General features: G+C 32.4%; 2 protein-coding genes across 3 annotated transcripts; one reads left to right on the forward strand and one right to left on the reverse strand.

Annotated features, from left to right (window-relative positions):
- Positions 1 to 361: 361 nt before the first annotated feature.
- Positions 362 to 6,879, reverse strand: LOC141706835 (uncharacterized). The gene is made up of 7 exons (XM_074509692.1): positions 6,459 to 6,879; positions 5,702 to 5,790; positions 5,454 to 5,589; positions 1,639 to 1,734; positions 1,283 to 1,405; positions 861 to 1,123; positions 362 to 761 (listed from the first exon to the last, which is right to left on the reverse strand). The coding sequence occupies exons 1-7, from the start codon at positions 6,619 to 6,621 to the stop codon at positions 651 to 653; spliced, it is 981 nt and encodes a 326-aa protein (XP_074365793.1). The 5' UTR covers positions 6,622 to 6,879; the 3' UTR covers positions 362 to 650.
- A 3,047-nt stretch (positions 6,880 to 9,926) lies between these two features.
- Positions 9,927 to 16,305, forward strand: LOC141706836 (uncharacterized). 2 transcript variants are annotated; one of them, XR_012568914.1, is made up of 7 exons: positions 9,927 to 10,389; positions 12,215 to 12,343; positions 12,511 to 12,675; positions 13,347 to 13,652; positions 14,323 to 14,465; positions 15,401 to 15,750; positions 15,993 to 16,305. XR_012568914.1 is itself a non-coding variant. In XM_074509693.1 (6 exons), the coding sequence occupies exons 1-5, from the start codon at positions 10,123 to 10,125 to the stop codon at positions 14,461 to 14,463; spliced, it is 1,008 nt and encodes a 335-aa protein (XP_074365794.1). In that variant the 5' UTR covers positions 9,927 to 10,122; the 3' UTR covers positions 14,464 to 14,465; positions 15,401 to 15,934. The 2 variants fall into 2 exon arrangements, 1 of the variants encoding a protein (XP_074365794.1); XM_074509693.1 differs by lacking the exon at positions 15,993 to 16,305 and having other exon boundaries at positions 15,401 to 15,934.
- Positions 16,306 to 25,072: the final 8,767 nt, after the last annotated feature.

Below are 25,072 nucleotides of genomic sequence, written 5' to 3' on the forward strand. Positions count from 1 at the left end.
TTTAGTAATTAATCGGATAATCAGTAATTATTAATCGGATCGTAGGCAATTTCTCAAGTAATGACAAGTAACAAGGCTCAACTTTTCTTGATTGTAATTGTTGATGTTGAATCACTACTCTGGTACCAAACCAGATATCGAGTTCCACTCCTTATCGTTTACAGCTGCAGAAACGTCAAGCACTCGCATTGTCAGAAATGAGGCGTATATAATGTTAGCGGCAGCTCAAAACAAACCAACAGTCCGAGTTACAGTTAAGCCCCAACCGCGGACATGATCAGTCCGAGCGAGCATGATAGGACATGGAAACTCAAGTTGAGTATTTCTATACATGAAAGGAGAAAATGTAATGCTATCAACGAACCATAATAACTCTGTACTTGAATAATACTCGCACGCTGGCGATCTACAATCAATTAAATTCGTAAGATTACATCCATAACCAAAAAGATCATCACATCTCAGAGTGACCCAACTTCAGATAAACCAATGTTAAGCCCCCTATTTGTATAGCAAAAACATGGGCAAAAGAAACAAAGAAAGAGTAAGGGCACATGTTCTTCACAAACCACATCCATTGATGCCTAGAGACTCTTGTGCCTCTTGCTTTTAATGGGTTTTTGTCAGCTTCCATCCTAGAGTAGGCCAAATTACACACTTACAATCCCAGCTACCCATGGAACAACCAGTGGAACATTTGGATGCGAGTTTCTGAAAGATTCAGAGTATTTGTCCTTAAAGCTTACTCGGGGTTTCTCTTCCTGCAGATTTAAAAAAGAATGATGATTTCATTAGTACGATGAAGCAATGCAAGTGTTCAAATGACAATTACTTCACCCGAAAAAGATAAATCAACATACATATTTCAGCCAGCATTCTTGTTGTTTGTGTTCATATATATCTGGAGAGTAACATCCACCCTCTGAAGGGCAGTACACCCATATATTGCATCGCTTTTCACCTTCTCTTGCAGTTTTGGCTTGATCTAGACAAGCTTGACAACAATCATAAGCACTCTCTTTATGGTGGGTAAGGCCCCAGCGAACAGCTGCCCCGCCATAATCTGTATGAAGTTCAGTATGGCACTCAGGAGGAAGCTGCCTGCCAGCTAATATTTCGCTGTCTGGATTGAAAGGATGCATTGTTAATTCATAAAGCATAGACCTATGAATTCTACGAAATTAAATCTTTAATAATCGAAAAGTAACAGGAAAAAAGTCTACATAAATCATTGAAGGAGTTGTAGTTTTGAAGCAAATTAAATTATGTATATATTTATTACCAAATTCTTCTTCACCCTCAGGCCTGTCATCATGTTCCTTGTTAAGGATTGCAACAGGTATCCAGAGACCGATTTCTTCTCTAAACTCATCCCAGCGAGACTTCAACGTTTTTGCAAGAATTTCTACAAGCAGACAACCCTCATTATTATGAACTTCTACACAGTGTTCAGAAGAGCCCCTTATATAAAAACATAAATAATGTCTGTTTTGCAGGAGGCAATAATTTTAATGTACAGTAAGAGCCCCTTCAAGAAGTATAAAATAAATTTTCTATTTTGCAGGATGCCACAATTTTTAAGTAAATTAAGCACACATTTTTTAAGACAAAACAAAGTTTTAAAAGAGAATATTTTACTTGCATCCTTAGGAAGAATCTTTGGATTAAGAATATCTCCTCGAGCCACCCCTCTAGCTTCTCTTATTTTTTGTTTGCGCCATCTTTCAACTGCTTCTGTTTATCAAGAAACAAGATAAATTGTTATACACACACAACAAATGCACAAACAAAGATACTTCACATGGTGACGGAAGCGTTAAATATGAGAAGCAAAACTGAATATTTTGCACTATTGCTACAAATGCTGACCCCAAAGCAACACCCGTTTTTAGACAAACCAATAAGAAGAATAAGTAGCATTTTCGAAATAAAAATGGTACGGGAAACTATTTGTTCATCAGAAGAGTATATTTACTAAAGCCAAAATCTTCCTTAATATAACTACATGCACTATGTTGACATGGTCGATTGGTCGTGCAGATCTATTAGACTAAATAGTAACTACACCGTGTCGAACCTTTGCACTTCAAATATAACAGATACATATCATATTCAGTTACCTACTGTCATGAAGTTATATGCATCATGCCTAGGCACACTGAACTGATGAATGAGATTTCCAATTGGCAGCAACAATAAAGAAATTTTTATGAGGGTAGAATATGTACTCAACCGTTGATTAAAAAAGCAAAACGCCTGTCGAACTATATTAATAAACAATTTTGTCGAACTATATTAATAAACAATTTTGCGGTGGTTAATAAACATCAGACACACCACATGTTACTGTCATGTAGAAACTAGAAAATGTTGGACGTTTTAGGTCATTTAGGTCATGGTTGTCGTGGCGGTAAGTCAAGGCGAGTCGATGGACCCCGGGCTAGTCGACTAGTCGAATAGTCGTAGACTAGTCGGCTAATAAAATAATACATTATTATGAATATATAATTATATATATTAGATATATATAAGTAATTTAAGTTTAATAAATGTTTTTTTCAGTATTCAGCCATTAACCTTCCAGTAATATCAAGTTTACATATAACTACATAAGTAAATACATATACATGTATTATATATACATGAGTAAATAGTAAATACATATACGTATACTGTGTGTAATATATACATATACTATGTAAGTATGTATACAATATACATAAAACATACATACATATACTTACCAGGTAGAAGAGAAGAGAAAGAGGAATATACTTACCGGGTAGAAGAAGATTATGATGAAGTCTGATTGTGATTCTGGTCTTTCATTACTTGTAGCCGCTAGTATGTAATTAGGGCTCAATACAAGTGTGTTTGTGGGTTAAAATTAAATTAGGCTAGATGTTGACCAGGTTTTGACCGGGTTTGGGTCAAATTTAGCACCAGTCCAGGATCCAAAAGACTAGTCGGGTCGACTAGTCGCCCAGTCGACAAGTTGGGCGAAATATTCATTTTTCAGCAGTCGACTAGTCGCTAGTCGAGTGCCGTGACCACCATGATTTAGGTACAACTAATATATGAACAATTCGTATAATAACATCTATTTCAATCCCTATAAGTTGTAACCCAAATTCAAAAATGTTCCAAGGTTGTAAACAGTACGTCAGCTTTAATAAGCAAATCTAGGAAGGATTATCTCCCACCAGTGAATCCTCCAGTAAATGAAGTTGTCCTAAACAGGCCCGTTACCAATATCTATATGGGTAAAAGGGGTATTATGTACTCCTAGGACTTGAACAAACAATTTTGGACCTGCATGTTTACTAAAAATGACACGAGGGAAACATGGCGCTGCTGTTACATTTCTGCAACATCTAATCCTGTGTACTTGTAATAATTTCGATCCCTTCCAGCGCTCTCAAAAACAATTGCACCTCAAATGTTTATCTGATAAGAAAATGCCTCCAGTCAATAGGTTTCCAACAGAGATCTGTTCATAATTGACATCTATATAAAGTAATACATCTTCACCCACTTAATAGAAACTTCCAAAACATGCCCCAAAATCTTCTTCCCCTTAACCACACAAGCTTTCATAATCATATCATCCACGCATTTCCATCTATGAAAGGAAATTAAACTTCTAATGGAAGCAAGCAACACCAATCCAATAATCTGCCCAAATACTACAAAGTAGAAGCAATAATATTCAACCAGTACTCCAGTAGTGATCCACCTTAATCATCCCAATAACTAACACTTCCACGAATATTCCTACTTCCAACAGAAACTTCACAATTACTTGCATTCCAGCACAACATCAAATTTACCAAAGTCTTTTTACCTTGCTCGACAACCACAAATTTTCCCAAACAGTATCTTCCTCATCTATTATCTATTTCCAAAAATAATTTAGTACCTAAATTGTCTTAAATGTCGAAGAACTTATAGCAATACCCATCATACTCAATCATTACGTATTTACCTGTAGCTGCCTACTGTGTGTTGACACCCAACTCAAATAAGGTGAGTAGAGACAGGGATCACAAGTTGGGAGTAATTTTCGACAACTTATGAGTTTTGACAATAATATTCCGTTTCATGTAAATTCAAAATATTATTTACTTTTGTTTAGATAAACAAGAAAATAAAATTTTGCTTATCATAACACCCAACTAGTCACATTGCTTGACGACTAGTTGACGCTATATCTGGAACAACTAGGACCAGCAACTTAAGTTCTGTCGAATAGGTCAAAACCCGACCCAAACATCCTACTAGGTAGAGGAGAAAGAGGGGGGTCTGAGAGAGACAGAGGGAGACACGTGCACGCACACACACAGGGGGAAAGAGAGGTCATAGATTATGAATGCGTGCATTCCATTATCACGGAGAGGGAAGGGGAGAGGGACAGAGAGAGAGAGGGAAGGAAGGAGGGGCGGGGGGGGGGGGGACTGAAAATCCTCTGTCGTAACATGAGCTTATGACATGCTGTATTAAACTGTTTATATGGCTAAATGACTAATTTCTATAGAAGAGTGGCATAAGAGAGTGGTAAAAGCTTTTTACTGAATTCAGTGTCTTGTCCTTTTCGGTAATGCAGAAGCCTTAAGTTTCATGATATACATGTAGAATTACATATAATTTAATATTTATAATTTGTAGACTAGAGGACGATTAGTATTAACTAGTGGCTAGCCAGACCCTCATTGACTCGACTTATGGTCATAATAACCAGGATAGAAGCTTATATGAATATTATGTCTTTGCAGAGCAATAAAACTTGAAACATCATTTGACATCTATAATACTGCAACAGCCTCTAGCACCACTCCAGGACGGGGGTTTCAATGCAAAAAGGTTCGATGAATTATTTAAATTAACTTTTCCGCATATTTTACACACAGAGGCACCATGTATATTTAAGGCTGTGAACATCAGAGTGTTATAGGGCGTAATCTTTAAAGTCCAAGTCAAAATTCAGATAACGAAATCAAGTTTTACATGCATATATCATGTCTAAATAAGAAGTCTTTTATTTTCTTTCCAAAAGAAGTAGAGTCCAACCTCTAAATGAACTCCATGTTTCATCTAATTGTTATCTTTTATGGAATCTTTACTATACTATAAAATGTTTCATGCAGCTTCAAAACTTAGACACTTCAATTTCCATATATTTCAATCATTCAATTCAATGCCCCAAATAAAGATGGAACTTCTAATTTTTGTCTGTAATTTTGCTCCAATCTATATACATATAAAAATATAAACACATGCACTTATGAATGCTGCATACAATTAGGATACAAGTAGCAAAGAGAAAGTCATCAATGATGAACTAAAACTAAATAATAGAACAACAATATTGACTACAAACTAAGCTCAAAAAGGAGTTAAAATATGATGCTGCTATAGCACGTCAAAGAGAGAAAGTAAACCAAAGTTGCACCCACCATTTTGAACAGTCGCATTGGAGGACTTCAAGCTCCTCAATAATTCCACAATCTCATCAATTACCTGCTGTTTCAAATTGGATGGCAAATCGACCCTCTTCTCTTCTAGTATAAAATCCTTCTTTATTTCATTCACCTTTGTTATAACACATTGCGCACCAAATCAATAGGATAACATGCAACCAAATTTCACTTCAATAACTAACAAACCCAGAGTGAGCTAACCCGGGGGGGGGGGTTATTCTTACCAATTTAATAAGCTCAGTGGGTTGTGAGGCTTTTCTAATTTGATTTGACTCTTCCATTTTCCTAATCTGATCAGGAGTATACCTAGCAGCTACATAAAAACCAAGAACATAATTAAACACGCATCAAACACAAAATGAACAAAATTAGCAGATAGGTTTGTGCAAGAACCAACCTAAAGCGAGAAAAATCAAATCTTTTCAATAATATAACGCAAGAACATGAATAAACAAGCATTAAACACAAAACAACAAAATTAGCAGATGGGTAGTGCAAAAACCAACCTAAACCAAGAAAAAATCAAATCTTTTTCAAATATACAACTAAAAAATATGAAAAACAAGCATTAAACACCACAACAACAAAACTAGCAAATGGGTTTATGCAAGAATCCACCTAAACCAATAAAAAACAAACCTTTTCAAAAACTCAACATAAAAACATCAAAAAAGAAGCATTGAACACAAAAAAAGACCAAAATTAGCAAATGGGTCAGTCCAAGAATCACCAAAGAAACAAGAAAAATCAAACCTTTATGAAATTACAACACAAGAACATGAAAAAGCAAGCATTAAACACAAAAAAAAACAATAAAATTAGCAAATGGGTCAGTCCAAGAATTACAAACAAACAGGAAAAATCAAAACTTTTTGAAATTACAACACAAAAACATGAAAAAGCAAGCAATAAACACAACAAAACACCAAAATAAGCAAATGGGTCAGTCTAAAAATCACCAAAAAGAAAGAAAAATCAAACCTTTTTGAGGATCATTAAAAGGGTAGGTGTAAAGAGAGTTATAAAGAGTGTGAAGAACATAAAGAGCAACACCAATGTTAATTGAACAAATAATCAAAGTGGTTCTTCTATAAGAACACCATTTTGTTCTTCCATTATAGTACCCCCACTCTCCTCTTGCCATCTAATCTTCTTCAACTTACTCTCCCTCTAATCCATCATCCTCTCTTTGTGTATATACATACAATTACACACAATAATAATAACACAAACGAGTCTCCTCTTCTCTCACTTGATGTAATAAAAAAGATGGGTTTTTTGGGGAGATTCTTGGTGTGGATCGAGTAGAATGTAAATCAAAACAAGTGGGGAATGTGGGGAAGATAGATACAAGAAGAAAGAGTGTGTATGTGTGTGTCATTAATTGAACATAGTTCAGGACAATGGGATGTGTAATGATTATTACTTTATGATTAACGCTTCTAACCACTCTTTACCATTTTCATATTTTAAATGTACAAAAATGTTAAACGGTATTTTCTTGGATTTTTATTGTTTGAGATTTGGGAAAAAATAGGAATAGTATTTTATATAGTTAAAAATAGGTGATTTTTTCAAGAGAAAATAATATTATTTTACTATTTAAAAGAATATTATTATGCTTATCAATTACGACTACGTAAATGTTCAGGACCCGAATATTTATTTTTTTTAAATTCAGTGGAACCGGATCGTCTATGGTCTTGGGACTGTACTTGAAAACCTCATATCTCTATGAACCGATTTAATCAATACTCCATTCATCCCAATTTACTTGACCAGTTTAATTTTTATACGTTATTTAAGGATATTGATCACATAACTCCTTTAATTATATTTTAAATTTTTTTTTATTAATAAAAAATTAAGATTTATTTTTGTATTCACAAAATAGAAAGAATAGACAATATACATTATTATTGAATTTTAACTGACGAAAATATTCATTAGCGCAAGTAATCGCTCAAAATAGTGGCAAAATTTTTAACTTTTTTTATAATTAGCGAAGAATACTAATAGTATGCATGTGTATATACTTTAATTTTTTGGTGAAATGCATATGTATAACATACATATTTACAAAAAGTAAAAAGTAAATACGCATGTCGCTCTCTATTATAGACATTTTTGAATAAATTATAATTATTTTTTTGTGTCAATTTTCATACCTATATTCAAAAGCGCTTCAATTTGCACCCATGAATCATTACTGTTAGTTTTTTTTTGGTTAGAAATCATTACTATTAGTTTAAGTAGGGGTAAAATGAGAAAAATTCCGGTCACCAAAAACAGTTTGACATAATCCGGCCCTTCAATTACAATCAATCTATTGCATATATTATATCATCGTATAATTAAGATTAAACTCCAAAAATTATAATACAATCCGCAAATTTCAACTTTGTTTTGTACTAAATTAAACATAAAAATTATAAATAAATTCATGAATCAATCGCGAATGACAAGAAAAAAATATCTACAATATCAAAATTTATAAAAATAATATCCAAAAATTAAACTCCCGATTCAAAGTAAAAAACACCAAAATTAGATTTTATTTTTTTGTTATTTCTTACAGTGAGATTGAGATTAGACTTGATGATAGTTTCGCAACGAATAATTACATTCTCAATTTGGATGCCACTAACACCATGAAACATTGGATTGATTTCAAAATGAATCATAATCCTAATCAATATCCTAAATGAACTGAATTTTAAAAATTACAAAATGTTAGATGTTAGGAATACATATAACTCGTTATGAGCTTTGATTTGCTTACTTAAATTTTAGATTTGCAACTCAATAATATCTTTAAAAATGGTTGTGATCGTCGAAATTTGACAATTGTGAGTTATATTATGTTAAAATCTAAACTTAGAATAATTTTTTCCTAATCTTATCCATCAGCAAACTAATAGAAACGATCCGGGCATAAAATGATTAAAAGCGTGCAAATCCCTATTATCTTTATTTTCTTTCATTATTTTATCTTTATTTTTAGGTCTTAATTTCTATCATTTTTTTCAAAATAATTCTTAGATAAAAATTCATCAGAGTATCCGGATTTTCTATCTTCTGTGTTTTCAAGGGATCCAGGTTCTCTTGTTTGTGTGATTTGTTTTGTGGATCTAAGTCTTGCTTTTATTTCGTAATTTCAATTTGGTTATAGTCTCTCCTTAGTGAGAGTTTTGGTATTTCTCTCATTTATTTGTGAGAGTATGATTTTTGATTTAATAATAAAAGTTTCGATGCGATTACAATTATGGTCGATAACTCAAACATGATTAGTTTCAACTGGATGTGATAAAGCAGATACATGTAAATATATATCATCTTCAACAAATGGCGTGATTGTTTGTCCAAAATAGATGGATTGATCAGTTATTGTTTGTGTTTTATGTTTGTTCGACGCGACTATCTTTGTAGATGTCGTATGGCTTTTATTTATTGAATTAATTTATTACTAAAAAAATTGTGCAAAATAAAATATTATCTAAAACATAAGTATACAAACATGGTACCTTAAAAATATATTTTTTTCAAAATATTTTCGAAAAAGGTTTTTTTTTTTTTTTTACCATTTTGACCTTTTGAAAAACTCTAAAAAAAACCGATAAAAAGAAAAGGAAAACTCCAAAAAAATAATTATACATATTTTTTTCCCAATATTTTTCTAATTTAATTATTTTATTGAAAAAATAAAAATAAAATGGGGGTATCCTCAAATTGAAGTCAAAGGAGTGGGACCTGAGTTTAGAGATCCGAAAATCTCGCACCATCTGATTTGGTTAAAACCCGGTCAAAGTCTGGTCCAATCCCGACCCGGACTTAGGGTCACGATGGGCCTTACATTCTTAGGTAAAGTCCGGCCCAACCCGGTATTTAGCCCAACCCGATTAAAAAGCCAAAAAAATCCGATTAAAAATCTGATTATTCTAATATATTTTTATATATATTTATGTTTTCAGATTTACTATAAATATAATTAATACTTTAAACACATACTTATTTTCATATTCGTAACTAATAATACTATTTATGTATTTTATTGTATGATTAATGAAAGAACATATAGTATATATACTGTATATATTTGGATAATATTTATAAAATATGTTATTCTATAAACATGTTCATTTTTTGCCGCACTTAAATATTTTTAATGAAGTTGCATTTTCATGAAATAAACTAATACATTTTCACACTGATCTTGTTGTTAATATATATGGTATTCAGACTCTCTAATAAAAATCGATTTGATTTAAATCAGAAAAAAACCCGATCCGACCCGATCCGTTCCGAAAAAAGGCCGATAAGACCTATCTCGAGGACCTAAACGGACTCTAACATTTCTCGAAAACCCGATCCGACCCGATAAAGTCAAATCTCGGAAAATCGAGCCCAGTCAAAGGCCAAGCTTTTTAAGCTCCTGTCATAGGCCTTTTGTGCATCTATCCCTGGATTCTAGATTAGATACTTTTCAAGTGGTTTGTTCAACAACGGAGTACTATAATTGAACTTATATCGATCGGGCTTACTTAAACGTGTATCCCGCTTTATCAATTTTACTCACCAAAATCACCAAACTACCAGCTTTAAACTGTCCTAATTGACTTAAACTGTTCTGTTAGAAACAAACAAAATGAAGAAAGTGCTTGTAACTGGCGCATCAGGGTACTTAGGTGGAAGGCTCTGTCACGCATTACTCACTTACGGCTATTCAGTTCGTGCTTTTGTGCGTCCAACTAGTGATCTCACCTCTCTTTCTCAGTACCAAGATATTGAATTCTCGTACGGGGATGTTACTGATTATGCTTCTTTGTTATTGGCTGTTTCGGGCTGTCAAGTTGTGTTTCATTCTGCTGCTCTCGTTGAGCCTTGGCTTCCTGATCCTTCGGCTTTCGTCGCGGTGAGATGTTTATGTTTTAGCATTTTGATGATTGTTAAATTTGTGTTTTGTGTATTGGAATGCTAGGAACCTAAAAATATTCAATGAAGAGTTGTAATTGGTGTGTTTGATGTGAATGCAATAGATTTATCTCGTTTGTTATAACAAGACTTGTGTCATTTGAGAAGTTTTTTGGGTTCCCTAATTTTTTCGTACTCCGTCCATTTGATAATGTTAGAGCAAGTCCAATGGTGGTGTTAAAAGCGGTTTTGTTTCTATAATATAATTTTTTTTTTTTTTTTTTTTTTTTTTGAAGAGAACTTGTACTGCTATAATAAAACACTCTACTCCAATGGGGTTCTAAACATGGATGCAAAATAATAATAAAATATTGTACTAGGTACAGTTAAACCTCGATGAAGTAATAATGATAAAGTAATAACCTCGCTAAAATATTATTTTTCTCCGGTCCCAACATAATGGACACAGTGTATTTTTACTCCTGGTAAGGTAATAAACTCGCCAAAGTAATATCTTTTCTTGGTCCCGATCCTATTACTTTAAAGAGGTTTAATTGTAATAGAGGAAATTGTGTGAATTGTGAGTAAAGTGAGAGCATTAAAGTGAGTGTCGGGCAAGTGTGCTTATCTAGTAAAAGTGAGTGCTAAACTTTGTAATACCAGTAAGGGGCTATGGTGGATCAAGGGGATCCAACTCTTGTAATACCGGGTTACTAATAAAGAATGGTCTTTGTTAGTAAGTTGGGGGCGTCTTATCTTATATTTCTCTTATATCCGCTACATAAGTGTTTGGGCAACACTTGGAGCAAGGCTAGACTGGTCTAGTAGTTTGTTTGGTGGGAGACAAGCGCTAGACACCAGCACGGTTCGTTTAGAAATTGGACGAATTTTACGACCTTGAAAACTTGGTATGAAGTATAGAAGTTGCTATTATTGTCACATAAACGTGCAAGTGGGTAAATAGAGGGAAATGAATTATTATTAAAGTGCATTTAAAGTTTAGGGTAATTGAAAGATAACTTTATTTGAAAATGTTTGGTGTCGTTTTAAACTATATATTGGAGCACAAGTACTATTTTAACATCAAAATCACATTTTTTATTTCAGGATATAACAATAGTATCATTGGACTTGTTCTTAGTTGTTTGCCTTCTTTGCACGTACTTCAAAGATTTTTAACCAATTAATAATTGCAAAAAACTTAAAAAAACTTTGACCATGTAATTAGTGAAGTATGTGAAAAAAGATGCTCCCTTCGTCTCGACATAAGTGTCGTTTTGACTTCCTGCATGTATTTGAAGGTGTAAAGAAGTTACTTTCTTATATTACTTTTTAAATTTTCTTTTTTGTGAATAATATAACATATAATTTTTAATTCAAAAAAAAATATTATACAGTAGAATATTGTAAAAGTCACTCTTTTATACCTTAAAACATGTGCAAAAAGTCAAAGCGACAGTTATTTCGGGGGAAATATAATACTAGGATACTGAGAGAGCATCAGTTGGGTGACTGGGCCTTTGAATCTGTATTTATCTTTTAGATTTTGGTGACCAGACTTATAAATTTGTATTTGGAAATTGATCGACTGGACTTTTGAGTTGTATTTCGATTTTTTAAGACGGGAAATCTAGTTATGAAAAATGAAAGTGATTTTTGCTCACCTAACTTTGAATTTGAAAGTCAAGCTACCAAAGTGCTATGCTGCTTAATATTTTAGCCGTTTGTGATTTTACTGCTATATGTATATTAATCAAGGTCATTTGTACTTCAATGTATTGATCGATTACTATTAAATGTAAGTAACTGAAGTCTTGTAATGATAGATAAATGTTGGAGGATTGAAGAATGTGTTGAAGGCTTATAAAGAGACTGGGACGATAGAGAAGATCATATACACTTCTTCATTTTTCGCTTTAGGCTCAACTGATGGCTATGTTGCTGATGAGAGTCAGGTAGCAATTTATGACTCTGGGTGTGTATGTTTCGATTATGATTTGCATATTGATCGTGTGAGCACGAACTTTTTGTGATTGGATTTATCCTGGCAAGTATGGTGTGTGTCTTATTATGATTTGCTTATTGATTTGTTGATCGTGTGAACATAAACTTTTGTGATTAGATTCATCATGGAAAGTACTTTTGTACGGAGTATGAGAAATCAAAGGTTATTGCTGATAAGATTGCCTTGGATGCTGCTTCTCAAGGTGTGCCTATTATAGCTGTTTATCCCGGAGTTATTTATGGTCCAGGCAAAGTCACTGCTGGAAATCTTGTTGCTCGAGTGGTATTATCTACTTGCAATTTTTACTGCCAACAATTTTTAAGAAAACACTACATTATTACCCTATGTGTCTATTTGTTTACAACAACTAATATAATTCCTTGGTTCTTTATTGTAGCTTAACAAAATTATCGTACCTAGATTTTCAGGTATTAGCTGTAGCATATTAAAACAATTATATCTAGAATTTTCTTGTTCAAAATTTTTGTAATAATTAAAAATTTAATATGTAATAGCTTACGGCCACCTAGGATTTGTTAAAAGAGGTGTCCTTTTCAAAAACTGAGTTTTGGAGGGAGACTCTAATGGACTCTAAGCGCGATTAAGTTATTCTTATATCTAGTATAGAGGTTCTTGTTCTTCATCACAGAGGCAATTAACTCTGCTAATTTCACGTCTGCAAACTTGTATGCATATTTTACAAACTAGCAAGCTTACATTCTTATTTGGAGGTTGTGCGTTTGACATGTAGTTCATTTTCTTGTCCAAGACATCTTACCATTTCTGTTTTGAAATGCAGCATAATTTATTGTTGTAGCAAGTTAGAACTCCAAGAGCGAATTTCCTTTGGAGCCATTACTACTTATAATAATGATATACATGCATACAGATGTATCTGTATTCACTCTGTGGGTCAAAATGTAATCAATGGTCTTCATTTGTTATTTTTTCAGATCATTGAACGGTTTAATGGACGCTTACCTGGCTATATAGGCCAAGGAAAAGATAAAGTTTCTTTCAGCCATGTCGATGACGTGGTAGAGGGACATATAGCAGTTCTTAATAAAGGCCGGCTCGGTGAAAGATATCTTCTTACTGGAGAAAATGCGTCATTCATGCAAGTTTTTGATGTCTCTGCCACCATCACTGGGACCAGAAAACCATGGTTTAACATCCCTTTGTTGGTGATCGAGGCTTATGGATGGTTATCAGTTTTTATATCTAGAATAACAGGACGACTCCCCCTCATCAGCCCTCCGGTACGGTCTCTGTGTTTTAAAATCCCGTGTTATTATTTTACTCTTCATACTACTATTTTATTACATTATCTGATTAATCAATTGATTATGAAAACTAAGGAAAAGCCTTAACTAAGTCTACAGTCTTCATACACAGCAATTCATAGTCACATTTCACATAGTTAAAATAATGAAACCTTCACTTTTTTTCAGTGCCGTGAAGTTTCTCATCTCAGACCTCATAAAAGCAATTCGACTAAGTTAGATGATCGTCTTTCCCCCATTCACAAATTGTTTTCCCTTTTGTAAGGAATGACTATCAAGGACCCTACACCTTAACTATCCAGCACTTTGGGCAGTACCTTCCTTGAAACCTGCCCACTCCAGTGCCCAAGAACTAGAACTATAGCCTTTGCCCTTCTGCACTACAAACCTTCACCAGACTCAACCTTCAGCTTCTGCTACCATTATCACTGTTTTTTTTGTTACCCTGTTAATCAAGTAGCAATTATAACAATTTGAATGACGACCGCACAGTTTATAACTATTTGTGGGTTGTTTCCTAGGATCTGAAAAATGTAAATCTTGAACAGTTCACGACTTCGTAATGTAAAATTTTCTTCTTCCTCTTTTAGTTGCCCTCTCTTCTCGCTTAAAACTTACCATTCATGTATGCTCCTCTTCCATGCAGACTGTGGATGTTCTTAGACATCAATGGGCTTACTCTTGTGAGAAGGCAAAAAAGGAACTGGATTATAACCCTCGAAGTTTGGAAGAAGGGCTGGCAGAGGTACTTCCGTGGTTGAAGAGCCTGGATCTTATAAAATACTAAAGGTTTGCGACTAAAAGTTGGTGGTTCTACTTTTACATCTTTTAAATCTGAATAACATACTTTATACATCACAAAGTATCCGTGGTTTACTGGTTCACTGCTTGACCACAAATGCCTTCATTTGCAAGACTGCGAACTTTCTATCAGTTGTCACAGACCAACAAAAAGAGGGTGAATTAATCTGATTAGAGAAACATCGTGTGTCTTAAATACAGTTCAGAAATCTATAAGCTTTACTCTCCAGCTACTTCCACTGGCCTATCTCTATTACTCACTGAGTGACACCAGCGATCTATGTAGTTTCAAGTGTACGATTGACTGAACTTAGTTCCTTACTCTGTCAATTAGTTCTTCTGTTACCTACATTTCTGTTGTACTATAGGTTGAGAGTTTTAAATCTTAGTGAAGGCAATGTGCGTGTACTCTGTAGAAATTTTGATAAATTCCTGCAGATGATTCAAAAAGACCTGGTTCCTTGATTTCCTTGTTTCTGCAAGTAAAGTGCAAACTATAAAGCTTTCAATCTTATATTAATCAGCCTGCAGTTCTAGTGAGTTCTTTTTAAAGATTCTTTAACATAACATAATTTCTGTCATATTTTAGAATTAGATTTAAACTGTAGTTTATATTTCTATACAAAATTAATAAAACACCCAAATCATTTGATATTGAAAAAAGTTACTTGGGGGGGGGGGTTATATTTTTCTATTGAAAGTTTAAACTTTTATCCATTTTTTCATGTTAAACTTAAAACATGAAACATTTGAAGGAACTATATTGTAAATTGTAATCAGTAATTACACTGTAGCATTCTTGTGGGATAAGATTTAGTTTGAACATAGAAGCATCACTCAGTGACTACTAGCAGGATAGAGAAGCTGGGTAAGTTTCAGCTACACTCAACTGAGAAAAATTAAAAATATCGTGTTGGTGACAGGTGCTTCAGGTTACTTAGGTGGAAGACTCTGCCACGCCTTACTCGCTCAAGGCCATTCTGTTCGTGCATTTGTCCGTTCAACCAGCGATTCTCATCCCTGCCTTCAGAAGAAAACATCGAATTCTTCGAAGGTGATGTTACTGACTATAGTTCTTCATTACTCGCTGCCTCTGGGTGTTGGATCATTTTCCATTCAGCTGCTGTTGTTGCAGATAAGAGTTAGGTAGTACTTTTTACTGAGTACGAGTAATAAAAAATTATTGCTGACAAGATTGCTTTGGATGCTGCATCTGAAGGGGTTCCTAATCTACCTGTTTATCCCGGACGGACTTATTTATGGTCCTGGCAAGGTCACTACTGGAACTTTTTTTGAGACCAAAAGCACTGCATTCAAATAGAAAAGGATAATTAATTTGTCTGTGAGAAGTTACCTAGCTATTGCAATTTCCTAGCTATTCATGAACGAATGAAGAAAGAATTGCATTTTCAGTTTAAATCATAACACTTGCAGAATAAGACATGATGTTATTGTTACCTTTCTGCTTTACTTCCGTCGGGCAACTTACTGAGATGGCTTGACAACATGTTGCAGTGTCAAACAACTTCAAGCTGCATCAGCCATCAGGATTAAGAAAGACTCCGTCCGTCCATTTATGCTGTAAAATTCGATAGAATCCGGGTTGTCTTCATCAAGTAGAAGAAGGCTCTCCACATGATTGGAGTGTGGAGAGCCTTCTTCTACTACTTGGACTTGCAAATACAGTAACAGTACTAATTGCTTGTTCAGTTGTGGCATGCTCTATTACACACTACTGCGGCTAATAAGCGGTTAATATAGTGTAACCATATTTACATATGAGACTTTTTAAATTTTGTATCGTATAAATTGCTTAGAAGTTGACAAAGATTGGAACTTAAACACATTATATCCTATATATAATTAGTGTAAGAGAGTAAAAATGGTACGGTTAGATGATTTGGTCGTCAGGGTTAATAAAGACATTAAAAAAACTATCAATTTCACACACTCTTGGGTTGTACATAAGTTGATAAGTTGAAAGTACCTTAAAAAAACTACTAAATTTTTTTATAGATAAAAATATTACATAAATATCAAGAAGCTATAGAACCAAATGAACAAATAAAAAATAAATACATAAACAGAAAAATCTAAAAAATATATAAATAAATTAATTTAAATTTTTAATTGAACAAAAACACAATAATTATTTCATTTATTCTATTATTCTTCTATAATATCTAATAATTTATAACAAATACAATAGTTATTTAATTAAGAAATTAAACTATAATTATATATTCTTAAATGATATAAAATAATATTAAAACTATTATATTCCTAATAAAATAAATATAAGTAACAATTATCAAATCATTTATAATTGGGTTAAAATAGTATCATTTTTTTAAAAATATTGAAATGGATAAGTTTGATTTAAAAAATTTTAAATAGATAATTTTATATTTTTTATCGTAGGGAACCCGGAGCCGTTATCTTATTAAATAAGGAAAATATTTAGATTATATTTAGGTATAAATATATCATTTTTTTGTTTTGTTTTGTTAAAAGGAAAATTACAAATTGTCTTTTAAAAAAATTAGAGTATATGAATCTTATAAAATATAAAAACGAGTAATAAATAATAATAAAAAATCTATTAAAATTCAAAATTGAAATAAAAATCTAATAAAATACATTATTGATTATATTTATTTTATTTTTCTTAAAAAAATGGATTTGGTAGGTTTGATTCTAAATATTTTTGAATAGATAATTTAAATTTTTATATTATAAATTGAGGAACACATTTAGATTGTATTTAAGTATAAATATTAAATATATTTTGTTTCATTTTGTAAATAAGAAAATTACGTCCTGTCTTTCAAAAAATTGGAGTAGATGAATTTTATAAAATATACAAAATTAGGAAGAAATATAATAATAATAATACAAAACTATTACAATTCAAAATTGAAATATAAATCAAATAAAATATATTTAAATGTACTATGAAAATTAAATATAAAGTATTTTTTCAAAATCATTACAAGAATAAAAAAAATTATAATATATTGTTATAAACAAGGAAGATGCAAATCCCAAACAAATTTTCAATTTTTGATCAAACTCCAGAAAATATATATATAAATTAAAGAAAAATAATTATCTAAAGATATTATGTGGCATGATTAAAGTATTCTCTTTAAAAATTTATAATGTAAAAATAAAACAAACAAGAAAAAAAGAAATAAATTATAACACATATGCTATATTAAAGTTATCAAAGTCAAATATAAAAATATAATAATAACTAAATATAAAAGTGCAAAAAGTACATTTTTTGAAAAATATATTATTTATGAAAAACATAAAATTTATTTAGGGAAAGGATTTATTATATAAAATTTTAATAAATAAAAAAATATTCAAAAAATATGTAAAAAATGATAATCATCCCATGGCACCGGTCCAAAGTATAACAAAGATAACTAATTAAGAAACTGAACTATAAATCTATATTTTTAAATGGTATAAAATAAAAATGAAAATATTATATTATATATACACGTGAATAATACAAGAAACAATTATCTTAATAAAAATAAATATAAGTAACAATTAAGAAATTATTTATTAATTGGGTAAATGTAGATCATTTTTTAACAAATAAAATGAAATGTGTAAGTTTGATTTAAAATATTTTTAAATAGATAATTTTATTTTTATCTTATAAAAAAAGAAAGACATTTAGATTATAATCAGGTATAAATATTACATGTGTTTTGTTTTTTTTAAAAATTTAGAGTACATCAATCCAAAGAAACATAAAAATGAGGAAGAAATATAATAATAATATCAATAATAATATTAATTATTATTATTATTATTATTAGAGTACATCAATCCTATGAAACATAAAAATGAGGAAGAAATATAATAATAATAATAGTAATAATAATAATAATAATTATTATTATTATTATTATTTTTCTTATTATTATTATTATGTAAATAATAACAATAATAATAATAAAACTATTACAATTTCAAAATGAATGCAAATCTAATAAAATACACTCTATACTATATTTATTTTATTTATTCTAATATTCCATTATAATAATAATATGTATAACAAACAAAGTAGGTAACTAATTAATAAATTAAACAATGATTACACATTCTTAAATGATATAAAATAATATTAAAATAATTACATATATATATATAATACAAGTAACAATTATTTTAATAAAAAAATATCTAAGTAAAAATTAAAAAAATTATTTGTTAATTGGGTTAATTTTTAAAAAGATAATTTTAATTTTTATCATATAAAATAAGAAATACATTTAGATCATACTTATGTATAAATATTACAGGGTTTTGTTGTATTTTGTAAAAGAAACAAATTAAGAATTACCTTTTAAATATTTTAGAGTATATGAATTTTATAAAATTTAAAAAAATAGGTAGAAATATATCAATAATCATAAACTATTATAATTTAAAATTGAAAAACAAACTAACAAATTAAATTTAAAAGTATTATCACAAAAAAGGTAAATAAATTTTCTTCAAAATCATTACTAGAACCGAAAAATTATGAAATATTGTCACAAAACAAGATGCAAATTAAGACGGATTGTATTTTAAAAAATTAGAGTACATCATTCCTATAAAACATAAAACGAGTAAGAAATATAATAATAATAATAGTAATAGTAATAATAATAATAAAATTATTATAATTTAAAATTTAAATATAAATCTAATAAAATATAATATATACTATATTTATTTCAATTAATAATTTGTATAACAAATACAATAGGTAATTAATAAAAAAATTAAAGTATAATTACATATTTTTAATTGATATAAAATAATATTAAAAATATTTATATATATTACAAGTAAAAATAATGTTTATAAAAATAAATCTACCCGTGCATTGCGTACAAAGCTGGTATGTATAAATTGCTCGAGCTTGTGATCATGCCCCCTCTGAATCGTGGTGGAAGAGAATCGACTTTTTTGTTGCGTTGCATGAATCGACTTGCTTCTATACTCTGATAGAATTGAGCAGAGGTGGAAAGCTGAGCAGGCACAACCTCCATGTTCTGATAGTTACAGAATTATCAACTCTTCATCCGTCGATCAGTGATCAAACACAAGATTTGCACCCAAAAATGATTCGAGTGTTGCATTGTTCATTGTTTAAAGTAAGGTGGTTTAGTTGTGTTAATGAGGTGAGTGTTAGAGGAAGACCCCAATAGATCGTATAGTTAACACTCTCCCTCACTCGAAGCCCATTTATGGGTAGAAAGAGGGGAAAACAAGCGTCCATCTTTGGGACATTAATTATTTTTAGTGTGAACAATAAATTGTGAGAATATTAGGGGTGGCTGAAAATCGAACATGTTAGAGTAAGGCCCTAATAGGATCATATAGTTAACATGAGGATGTTTAGAAGGGGCCATCAACTGTGCATTGGTGCTTTGTTTGATATTCTCGAGCGGTAATCTGGTAAATCATATGCCCTGCAATTGTTTGAATTGCAGAGGTTTTTCTGGTTGGTTGCGTTTAGGAAATCCAATGAGTTTGTTGCACTTGTGTGGTGTCTTATTTTTGTAATTGACTCATTAGAAAATTATTTGTAATATTATTTTTTCAAATATGAGTTGTCAATTTTTATTAATAAATTCATATTAGTCCCCATGGATATAATATTTTTATGAAAAATTCAAAAAATGATCTGAAAACATATAAAATGATTATATGACTAATTTTATTGGTCCCAATTCGATTACTCCCTCAGTCCCTTTCAATTGTTTAGATTTCTGAGAAAGTGTCTGACACACATTTTAATTATAAAGTTATGTAACTTATTTTTACAATTTTCTTAAAGTTGAATGTTTTAATTTTTATTCAAAAAAACAAAATTGTAAAAAAAAATTACAAAACTATACTTTATATGCACATTAAAATGCGTGTCGGACAATTTTTAAAAAAATGTTAACAATTGAAAGGGACGGAGGGAGTATATTATAGGACCCTATATTGTCCCTTACAAGTTACCTCCTTTTATATATAATAGACTTAAATGACTTCTTATCCAAAATTTTGGTATTATACCCTCAAAACAATCTCAACCATTAATATGGTATAATTAAAAATAGAAGATTAAAATTACATTTTATTACAATAAATATATTTTTAATACAATCATAAACAGAAAATAATTACTTTATCCTACTAAGATTCAAACACTAATTGCGATATAATGGGCTAATATAATCGTAGATAAAATATGATTAGAGATTTAACAAAAAGTAAATATAAAAATATTATACTTTTATACTACTATTCAATCACCAATATACGATATAATGATATAACATTAGATATAATATAATTAAATACTTTACTATATATAGTTGTAATAATTCAATTTCACATCCGTGTAATTCTCAATATTAACATATTTTTTGCAACAATATTACAACAAATTATTAAAAATAAAATCAATATTACAACATCATAAATAACAATATGTGTATATTAAAAAATTATAACAATAAATTTTAAAAATAGAAAAAAATAAATTATAAAAAACTGGGCATCACACTAGTTATAAGTTAGTAACATACACATAGCCCAATTAAAAATAGGACATCTGTTATAAAAATCAGCCGATTTTTTAAAAATTGCAAATAAATAACTGATAAATCGGTCAACAATATTTGCCCAATGTGCTAAATTATCGATAAATCATCCGATTTTTAAAAATTATTTGATAAATCACAAATCGATATCTCAACCGATTAGTTTTGATTTCTGAAATAAGCAACTACTACTATGATCTGATTTTGTTGACAACCTTTGATACTAGATTACACGGCAGTTGATCAACATGGCCGTTTCATAATATACATGGGCTAGGGCGAAAGGAAAGAAATGGGCCCTCAATTTTTCTTCCTAACATAATATATGGATTTTTCACTGGTATTAGTTTACATTTTTTGATTGATATTTGCATCATTAATAATAATTGACCTTCTGTATGAATAAAAATACACACAAATAAAATCAAACCAACTCATAAAAAGTGCATAGAGGTTCTTAGTGGGCACATAGTAAAGCATATAGGTGCTTAGCGGGCATAGTAAAAAAATTCTATAATATAATATAATAACGGTTTTCTATTATGTGTTTATAACTACACAATAAACACGAAAATTTATAGGTTTAATGTATCCTGGTTCATTTTTTATAATAGTGATGGAACCCCGCATTCACAAAGACTCCACCAATCAAAATTACCTAAAATTATACATTTTCGCGCTTATTATGTACCCATGGACACGCAATAAAAAAACTATACGACAATGCTAATTATAAGCGAAAATCGACATTTTCTTGATTGCGTTAAGATCCCATTAAATATGATAACTACTTAATAAATATCAAAGAAATCATGATAAGAAAAAGTTGAAATAGTTTGAAAAGAAAATTATTATTCGTGAACTTAATAACTCTAAATCAAACAATACATTGATAATTCAAATAAAGTTATACTATTATTAAGAAAATCATCCTTTGATTTTGTGAAATATGGGTTGATAGGAAATAAAATAATCCCTGATTGTGTAATTAATATCGCATTAAAATCCTGAACATTAATTAATTTCGTAGTTAATATGGGTAAAATTAGCTGGCAAGTAAAGTCCAAATACAGATACAATTTTATGGAGATTGGCCTCCAAGAAACCTCATGGGACAAGTAATCAATTTCCTGTATTCTAGGACTCCAAAGTCCACTCTAAATCTGAGACTTGTCCACCAAGTCTCCTAACCCTAATCCAATTCAAGGCATCCTATGTCTATATAAGGGGCATCACCCCACAAATCAGAACTACGTTTTTTGACTTGATCCTTAGCACACAGCAAGGTACGTAGGCATTTTGTGAAGGCAGACTGAGTCACGAAGCACGAGAGCAGTCAAATAGAGTCTTGAAATTCACGAACCCTAGCGTTAAATACACCATAGTTTTTTTACCCATAACATTTGGCGCCGTCTGTGAGAAAAATAACAACAACCATGGTGAACACACGGAGCAGAAACAACGTCCTCGAAGGAACACTGACTGGGACAAACCAAACAATTTCATCGGTAGTGGAGATACCCCCGCACTCAACCTATGTCTCCACTCAAGGAGGGATCTCAGTAGAGGCATTTGAAGCCCAGACTCAAGGGACGAATCCCCCAATCCAAGATCCGCCTCAAGGAACGAATCACCGGTTCCAACAGTTGCATGTGAGCATAAACCTCCGGCCTGTTAATTATGAACACTCGGCGGTCGTAAATCCTGGAACCACCAACCCACCTTATGGGATGCCTATGTATCCCGAGATTGGAGGAGGTGGACCCTCTAATCGAACTGAAGGAGCAGGATGGGCACCCTTATATGTCCGTGGTTTAGAACCTATTCCTGAGAATCCAGAATTCTCTGGACCTTATTCAGCTAGAGATTCTGACTCGTCGGATGACGAAGTAGATCTAAGGAGGAGACGTGCTGGTAAGGAGCCGGTGCTTGGCGACAATCAACAGCCTGGGGACACTCAAATGTCAATTCCCCAAGATGTACAAGAAAGGATCAGGGCACATGAAGTTGAGATTCAAAGACTGAAGCGCGATTTAGAGATACACTTGACGTCGAGACCTCCACTAAAAGCAAGATAAATGGATCCTCCTCGTGTTATAGACTTGGAAGGTCCAACACCGAGAAGGAGGGCTCCAACCCCAAGAGCCGATCCTTGTGATCTGATGCCTCTAGGAGATCCTGATGATCCAACTCCACCATTCACTGAAGAGATAAGGAATGCCCACATCTTAAGAAAATTTAAGATGCCCACCACCAAAGTGTATGATGGTACTGGCGACCCAGCTAATCATGTCAGGACTTTCTCTAATGCCCTGTTGTTACAACCCGTGAATGATGCTATTAAATGTCAGGCCTTTCCTCAAACCCTGTCGGGTATGGCTCAAAGGTGGTACAGTCGTCTACCCCTAAACTCGATTGGATCTTTCAAGGATTTGAGCCAAGCTTTCATCAAGAAATTTATTAGTGGCAGAGTGCATGAGAAAAGTTCAGCATCCCTCATGGGCATTGTCCAAGGAGAGAAGGAGTACCTGAGAGACTATCTGAATCGTTTCACAAAGGAAGCCTTGAAGGTCCCGAATCTTGACGACAAGGTAGCTATGATAGCACTGCAGCAAGGGACTAAAGACGAGTTCTTCAAGATGTCCTTAGCTAAGCGCCCCCTAAAAGCATGTTGCAGCTCCAAGATAGGGCCGGGAAGTATATCAAGGTGGAGGAAAGTATGAAGAAGACGGTAGTAAACAACGATCCCGCTAGTGGCAAGAAGCAAAAGACCGATAAAGAATACAATGCAAATGACAAGTATCCTAGAGTTGATAAAGACGTTGACTCAATCCTGAAGTAGGGAGGGCATGGACAAAAATTTACTGAGTATGCTAGGCTGAATGCTCCCAGGAGCCAAATCTTGATGGAAATTGAGAGAGATAGGGATGTTCGCTGACCTAATCCCTTGAAGGCTGATCCTGCTAAGCTAGATAAGAGCAAATATTGTTGATTTCACAAGGATGCTGGTCATGACACCGATGAATGCCGAAAACTGAAGAATGAAACTGAATTCCTTATCCGAAAAGGAAGATTGAGTAAGTATACTGGAGACGGAGAAAGAGGAGAAAGAAACAATAATGGAAGGAGGAACTTTGATGATCGTAGGAGCGACCAAGATGATCAGGGGCGAAACACATCGAGGATCAGTGATAAACACAATCTTTGGAGGACCAACTGTTGTTGGTTCGTCTAAAAACTCAAGGAAAGCTTATGCTAGAGAAGTCATGCATATAGTGGGAGAAGCTCCGAAAAGGGCTAAAACAGGAGTAACAATGGTATTTGATGATTTCGACTTGGAAGTGGTCAAATTTCCCCATGATGATCCCCTAGTCATAACACCCATAATAGGTAACATCCCGGTGAAAAGAGTCCTTGTAAACAATGGAGCATCAGTAGACATCTTACTCTATGATACCTTCATAAGGATGGGTTACAATGACTATCAATTAACACCAATTGATATGCCGATATATGGCTTCGTTGGAGTCGAATGCCCCGTGGAAGGGATAATTAAGCTACCTCTAACAATAGGTCAGGAGCCAAGACAAACCACGTAGATGTTGAACTTTGTGGTAGTAAAGGCTGGATCAGCATATAATGCGATCATGGGAAGGACATGTATACATGCCTTCAAGGCAGTCCCCTCGTCCTACCATTCCGTGATCAAGTTTTCAACTAGAGACGGAATAGGAGAAGAAAGGGGAGACCATAAGATGGCCAGAAGCCGTTATGTAGCCTCATTGAGGGCAGATAGAGTAGGGGACATGTCTTGCCTATTGAAGACCTGGATATCCGTGAGAATGATGAGAAACAAGGAAAACTAGAGGAAGACTTGATCCCGGTTCCTTTGGCTCCCGAGGACCCCAAAAAAGTAACTTTCATTGGAGCATCGTTGGAGGAGCCCCTTAGAGGGAAGGTAGTAAGGTTCTTGCAAGAGAA

This window comes from Apium graveolens, chromosome 2, assembly GCF_009905375.1.
Source record: "Apium graveolens cultivar Ventura chromosome 2, ASM990537v1, whole genome shotgun sequence".
NCBI lineage: Eukaryota > Viridiplantae > Streptophyta > Magnoliopsida > Apiales > Apiaceae > Apium > Apium graveolens.